The 7651-nt window shown below is 25.7% G+C and overlaps 2 protein-coding genes across 2 annotated transcripts; both read left to right on the forward strand.

The window, feature by feature from the left end:
- Positions 1-836: 836 nt before the first annotated feature.
- Positions 837-4054, forward strand: LOC113374364 (telomerase Cajal body protein 1-like). The gene is made up of 7 exons (XM_026614458.1): positions 837-959; positions 1029-1990; positions 2314-2388; positions 2556-2669; positions 2850-3016; positions 3170-3429; positions 3896-4054. Exons 1-7 carry the CDS (start codon positions 837-839, stop codon positions 4052-4054), a joined length of 1860 nt encoding a protein of 619 aa, XP_026470243.1.
- A 1546-nt stretch (positions 4055-5600) lies between these two features.
- Positions 5601-7052, forward strand: LOC113374365 (intraflagellar transport protein 46 homolog; the record flags this gene model as incomplete). Its single annotated transcript, XM_026614459.1, has 6 exons — positions 5601-5711; positions 5833-5890; positions 5983-6211; positions 6290-6452; positions 6557-6759; positions 6842-7052. Coding segments are annotated over exons 1-6 (975 nt in total), but the record flags the coding sequence as incomplete, so codon positions are not given.
- Between the last annotated feature and the right edge of the window lie 599 nt (positions 7053-7651).

The following is a 7651-nucleotide window of genomic DNA, read 5'->3' on the forward strand; positions in this document are numbered from 1 at the left end:
AGAAATTATACCAGCGCGAATACGTTATTCGAAGAGGTTATTTAAAAAATGGCGATGCTAATGTCAAACTGGCGTTTTTTAATTGTTGGTACGTTGGTACTTTTGCATAAACAATGCTACCACAACAGCAACAAATTGAACATTAACCGCCATTAAGTACTATGTTTAAGTATATTATTTCATTTATTATTGTTATAATCTATGGTTTCATGAGTTGTGTTAACTCTGAGTCAAATCAGAAAATATATTGTGAGAAATCTAGACCAAAAGTATATAAAAATATATTTGTGTGTATACAAGGCCTGGTGGAAATAATTCGGTTGTCTTTCCATGTCAAAGGGTTATTTACAATTGGCAATTGGAAATATATTCCTGATTTATTCATTGAAGAGAACATGGAAATCACTACTGCTTGTATCATAATGGTAAATGGTTATAAATCTATGTAATGCTAATTGATAATTCTTAAGTTTGAATCCAATATTTTCAATCATTTGCATTACTTTTGGTACAACTACAATTTTTGAACTGTAATATTAATCAAGTTTTGGATTTGTATTATCAAATATTAATTATTTAATATAATTTAATTCTGCAAACATAATACAAATTATAATAAATTAAAAAATAAAAGAAAGTTAACTGAACGCATGTATTTCTTTTATCAAAGTTATTTCAAAGATGGTGCGACTGTTTCATTTATTGCAACTGTCAGTGAAAAATCAAAATACTTAACCAAAATATGAATCTCACGTGCTCAAACTTGTATATTGTGTTTATTAAATTATTGTGGACATATAATACAATAATTGCATAATATTTTCGATGTGTTAATTATGGACGACGAACTATCTCAAAATGATAGATCAGATAACACCGTGGAGCAAAATGATGTTCCTGTTATTATATCCAAAGAACAAATTGATTTTAAAAATAATTTAAGCTTAGTGAATGAAAATGTAGGCTACCATGATACAATAAATAATTCTATTCTAGCATATAAGAGAAATATATATCATTCATTTCAGCAAGGGAATACAGAATTTTCATCTGGTTTAAATTTACAAAATAATCAAGCGTCTAATCGTGAACTTTGTGAGACTAGTCAGCAAGCTCCTTGCATTACAACAGATTCATCTTCACTTAATCGAAACTTGCATGGATTAGCCAAGAATGAAATGTCGACTGTTTGTTTAGGTTTAACAAATCCACAGGATTGTAGTATTAAGATTCAAAACCCCCAAGCTTGTGATAATAATACACAAAGTATTGATATTAATTCCTCCAAAGTTCATGAAAATGTTATATTATCTTGTAGTCCTACATCACCAAAAAATCAGGAGCTTTCAGAAAATATATGTGATGATAGCATCATGGAAACACAAATTCAAGAAAATGTAGAAACAACTGTAAATGAGAATAGCGAACAGTTAACTAATGTCGATAATAATACAATTTGTAGTAAAATTCATGCAAAAGCAATTCTCTCAACTACTAGTATTATAGACAATGATACAGCAAGTAAATTTAATATTGAAAATAGTTTAAACAATAATGAAAAAAGCCATAATTCAGAAGAAAGTATTCAAAATAATATTGAAAGCATTGAAACTGATTTACAAAATGAACAACAAAATAATATTGAAGAAGCAATGGAAATTACAGAAAGCTCTTATGACATATTAACGAATAAATACTTTAGTGATAAAATTATTGAACTCTCTAGACTAGCCACTAATACTACTATAAGTAATCAAAATTACTTTCGTGGTTGCAAGTGGTCTCCGGATGGGACTTGTATTTTGTCAATAATAAATAATAAGGGTATGCAAGTCACAGAACTTCCTAGAGAATTATATTCTAATGAAAACGTGTCTACGGAAAGACCTGTTGATATTTTAACACCTGCTCTTCGTATCAAAGAAGCTGGTTTAGTTTATGATTTTGAATGGTATCCAAAAATGAATAGTTATGATCCTGCTACTTGTTGGTAAGAAACTAATTTCACTTTAAATCAATGATTGTTTTTAACTTGCAACATCGTTTGTAATTAATTTAATTACTGGATTCAAAAATTTTATATGAATTTTATTAGTACATAAAATACTGTGCTGGGCAATTATATTACTTTATAAGATTATTACAAAAAACTATTTCAGAAATAAAAATAATGTTAATGTTAAAATATTATTACAGAATATATTGAATTGCTGCAGTATACATAAGTAATTACATAATTAATCAATAGTATAATGGTATAAGTATTATTAATTTATTCAGAACTCAATTTTATTATGATTATTTCAATTTCAGTTGGATTACAAGCATTCAGCATGGACCGGTGCAGCTATGGGATGCTTTTGATGGATCTCTCCGCAGTTCATACCGGTTAGCTTTATAAATTAATAGTTAGTATTTTATGATGCATTTTATTCTGTGATCTGCAGATCACAATTTATTAACCATTCATCTACATATTCTTAGCTAAGTTTTTGTTGTATCAATTAGTAATTATCATTTGTTTCTTTATATAAATACATCCTTACAATTCTCAGAGGCTATAATGATGTGGATGAAGTTGAAGCTGCTTTATGTACGCGATTCAGTCCCAATGGAGATAATATATTTGCTGGATATAAAAAATCAATTAAGTTATTCGACACGGATAGGTAAATATTATATTATTATATAAGCATTACTTAGAATAAAATTTTAAAATATTTTTTGGAACCAGTCGAAAATGTTTATTTGTTATACTTATTTTTATATTTACACTAGATTCACCTTGTAATTGTAATAATAAAATTGCTTTCCAAAATGAACTGATTTATTAAATGTTTTAATTTCAGACCAGGGAGAGATTATCTAAATTTCCGAATTAAACAGCCAGCTAGTTGTTTAGCATTAAATAGTTTTGGTAATTTACTTGCTGTTGGATCATGGCATCGAACAGTAACTCTGATGTCTGTAAATAGTGGTGACTTGATTCAATTTGATACAATTTATGGCCACAAAGGTAAAACAATTTTAATCAATATATAAAAGATTATATTTAAGTAAAATTATTCCTTTGTCTTAAGGACTTGATAAATATTTGAATTATGTTCTTTTCTACTTATGTTTATATATCTCTCACACTAAGTTTATAATTGTTATTTTAATTTTTTAGGTGGCATTACACACTTAATGTTCATGGATGATTCTTCCAATTCCACAAATTATCTTTTATCGGGAGCACGAATGGATCCTACTTTATTTCTGTGGGATATTAGACAGACTATGAAACCTGTACGAACTTTTTGTAGACAAGTGATATCAAATCAAAGAATTTATTTTGATTTATCGCCATTTAATAATAATTGGCTAGTTAGTGCTAGTACAAGTGGCTTATTGAGAGTTTGGAATTTAAAAACTGAAAAAGAGTTTAAGGTAATATAAATAATTTAATTTTTCATGTATTATAATTTTTTAAACTTGATATAACTGTTAATTTTAAGAATTTTTTTTTTTTGGTATTTCTATCACAACAATTTTTTGAGTCTGATAAAGGATTTTTAATTTTGGGTAGAATTTAAGTCATTGATTATGAAGACTAAACTTTAATTTTTTGTTATTAATATTTTACAGAAGCACATATACATTCTAAATTGAATATATTTGTTCAAAATATATGTCATTATGAACAAAAGGGCAATGCTTTAAGCAAACATGTTTGTAGAAAAAATAATCTTAAGTTTTATCATTTACATTGCTACTTTCAAATTAGAATATATTTTATCTGTTAATTGTGCAATGTTATTTTTATTTCATTTGCTTATTTGAATAAGTGCCTGAATCTTATAAATCTTCTCTCCACGGATTGATCATTAATGCCAAATATTATTTTTTTTATTAGTTCCCAGTGCACAATGACTGCTGTAATGGAGTATCGTTCCATCCAAGTAGACCTATAATAGCAACAACAAGTGGTCAATATCATTTTGCACAAGAAGATACTTTGAATGACGATGAAAGTAAAAAAATTCACAAGGTGATAATAATGAAAGTATTTTAGAAGACAATATGCAAACATGTAAGAAGACTGAAAACTCTATGGTATTTTGGTGGGTAAGTGATATTACAGGGTCAACAAATAATGATTTAGAATATAAACAAATAGTTAAAATTATTTTGTACTGACATATTTTGTATAAGTGTCGTAATTCATTAGAAGAACTTATTATGAACATATCAAGTCAGTATTTAATTAACAAATTATCACATCAAATATTTTGTATAGATTTTATCATTAGTTTTAAGAATGCATACTGTTTGAAATAAGGACTTTAGTTGAAGATGTGAAATACAGTAATTGGAAAGACAATTCTGTGCGCAACAGAAAGTACTATTTATTTTATCACAAAGTTTTAATTACTTTATTTTACTAAAAAGGGAATAGCAAATTGTTATGTGGTACAATATATATCAAGAATGAAAATGGCATAAAGTTACAAATCATCAAATCATTGAAAAGTGTAATTTAGAAAAATGATTATTTTCTTTTATAATATGTATATATTTTAATTAAATATACATTTCATTATCATATTAAATAGTTATTTTTATTATATTTATTTAAGAACTTCATGACCAATTACTAAACAGGAAGTTTTGAATCTCAATAATTTTAAATTCATTTTATTAGAATTGCACATATATTGTCAAATTTTAATCAAATCAATTCATTTTGAATATTGACTGCAATAATAAAAATCATTTGAACATATTTTGAAAATGTTATTCATTATATTTATTCAAAATTTGAAGCTGTTGAAAAAGACATGGGGGATGGTTGCTAGGCTACATGTTTGAAAACATACCATTATATAATTTAATTATGATTTCATTTACAGAAAAATAAATAAACAATAATATACTTAGAAAAGTAATTACCAGTGATATCATTAATGCATTTGAAAAATAATAAAAAAAAGTTATATTCATAGATAAACAAGTATAATAATAATGGTTATACTATTATAAAATAATTATATTAAAATACAAAATAATCAAATATAAATAAGATATTAAAAAAAATAATATACTTAGAAAAGTAATTACCAGTGATATCATTAATGCATTTGAAAAATAATAAAAAAAAAGTTATATTCATAGATAAACAAGTATAATAATAATGGTTATACTATTATAAAATTAATTATATTAAAATACAAAAATAATCAAATATAAATAAGATATTTAAAAAAAATAATATACTTAGAAAAGTAATTACCAGTGATATCATTAATGCATTTGAAAAATAATAAAAAAAAGTTATATTCATAGATAAACAAGTATAATAATAATGGTTATACTATTATAAAATAATTATATTAAAATACAAAAAATAATCAAATATAAATAAGATATTTAAAATAAAACATAAAACAACTCTTTGTATAAAAATTAAAAGGTTATTTTTTAATAGCCTCATCTACATATTTATAAATTTTTATCTAAAAATTTTAAACTCTTTGTGATTTTATTATTATTAAAGAATTATCTCTGACCCATTTAAACCTATTGGGTTTAAATTATATTAAATATATAATATATATAAAATGTATGACGAAGCAATAGATGTGGTAAATGCAAATGAAATAGAAACTCCACCAAAATCTGAATCCCCAAATCCACCAAGGTTTATAGCGGGAACCACAGGTCTTTCTATGGTAAGTTGATTCTGCTTATATGATTTTAATAGTAAATTATTTTTAATCTAGAAAATTGTATAATTCAGAAAATTATTTAAGAGATGTTTGTATCTTATCAATTGAATAATGCTTGTTACAGGGTGAAGATGACTTCAAAAATGTAACGAAGAAATCAGAGAAACCTCTACTAAATAAAAGTAAGTTTTTACTCATGAAGTTAATAATTTATATGTGTATAAAATGTGTAAATTGTTAATTTTGAGTTATATTAATTATTTTATTGTTTTAGATCTCACGCTTGGTAAAGCTTCCTTTAATGATGAAAATACATCCAATGAATCCAGTGTTTCTTCAGATCTAGAGTTAAAAAATCGTAAAGATGATATAATTAAAAACATAATTCGCAGTGGATCAGATATCGCTTTGCATGCTTCTACACCTGATTATTATGACTTAAACAAGTTTAAAGATTTGCAAGTATCGCCTGATGCAAAAGAATTATTTCTTCACATCAGTAGGTAATTATTCTATGTAAAAAGGTCTATCAATAAGTCAAGAATAGTCCAGTAGAATAAACTAGTGTTTATGTTTTACAGATACACTCCACAAAATATTGAGTTGGAGTATAGATTAAAACCATTCATACCAAAATTGATACCTGCTGTCGGAGACATTGATGCTATGCTCAAAGTTGTTCCACCATCTCCATGGATAGATACTGATGGAATGCCTAATAATATTAATGTACTTGGATTAGAGGTAACATTTTTCACTGAAAATTAAATTATGAATATTTAATAATGCATTATTAAACTAGTATCTATTAGGCTTTATTATAATGCTGACAATATCAAATGTAACAGGTTTTAGATGAACCATCAGGAACGCAAAGTGAACCGGCATTATTGCACATGAAATTGAGGGCTTCAAACACAAGGTCTACTCCATCAAGTGCTGGAGGACCTCCAGTTTCATTAGCAAAATCGAACAAAGATATTGAAAAATGGATTCGTGACATAGAAGCACTACATGCTACCCAACCAGCGCCAACATTGTCTTATAATAAGTAAGTTTTGCAAGAAAAAGAGGAATGAAATATATATATATATATATATATATATATTTATATATATCTTATCTTTTTACAGACCAGCACCTGATGTAGACAGCTTGATGCAGGAATGGTCTGGTCCAGTAGAAAGGGTTCTTGATGAAAATGGGTTTCCAGAACCTACTTTAGATTGCACTTTGTCTCAATACGTATCCATAGTATGCAATTTACTTGATATACCTATTCCCAAACCATATGGACATAAAGAGCGTCTACATGCTTTGCACACATTTTTTTCTTTGTATGCAGTAATTCGGAATAGTACTTGAATTGTACTTTATATGATTGTTTTGCAATATGAATAAGTAGATATATTTCCTAGTTGCAAAAACTTGCAATTAAGAACTAAAAGATAGACAAAAGCATTTTAAAGTAAAATTTAAAACAAAAGTACAAATTTTTTTTTTCTATTTTTAAACTGGGTTGCACAATAAATAATGCAATTAAAAATACAAGTTAATATGGACGAAAAATTAAATTTAAATTGCAATCTGAGGCATAGAATCTCTATTTAACTGCATAGACTGCAATCTAAAAAAATGTAAGTTTAATAATGTTATAAACGTAATTATCAATTCAAATTTAAAAAAAACTGACTAATATATTTTAACTTTATATTTTTATATATTTTTTATTTACCAAAGAGATCCTCAATTATAAAATATTCCTCATATTCTAACTTTCATAAAATAATTAAAACTCCTCTAATACAATAATGTACATGTATTATTTAAAACTTATGATTAGGCAGTATAGTTTTTATCCTACTAGTCTATTTATGAAAATAATGAATACAGTAAACTGTTAAATATAATTGGAAATAAAATTTCCTCATAATAAATTAAAA

The sequence above is a fragment of the Ctenocephalides felis genome, unplaced genomic scaffold, assembly GCF_003426905.1.
Source record: "Ctenocephalides felis isolate EL2017-DRISC unplaced genomic scaffold, ASM342690v1 CF-g0.4_SCAFFOLD_01748, whole genome shotgun sequence".
Lineage (NCBI taxonomy): Eukaryota > Metazoa > Arthropoda > Insecta > Siphonaptera > Pulicidae > Ctenocephalides > Ctenocephalides felis.

Excerpts from the sequence above, each read along its gene's own strand:
- LOC113374364 (XM_026614458.1), top strand. The coding sequence starts at position 837 with ATGGACGACGAACTATCTCAAAATGATAGATCAGATAACACCGTGGAG. Across the intron at positions 1,991-2,313 it reads TATGATCCTGCTACTTGTTG|TTGGATTACAAGCATTCAGC; the intron begins GTAAGAAACTAA and ends TTTCAATTTCAG. Across the intron at positions 3,017-3,169 it reads TACAATTTATGGCCACAAAG|GTGGCATTACACACTTAATG; the intron begins GTAAAACAATTT and ends TTAATTTTTTAG.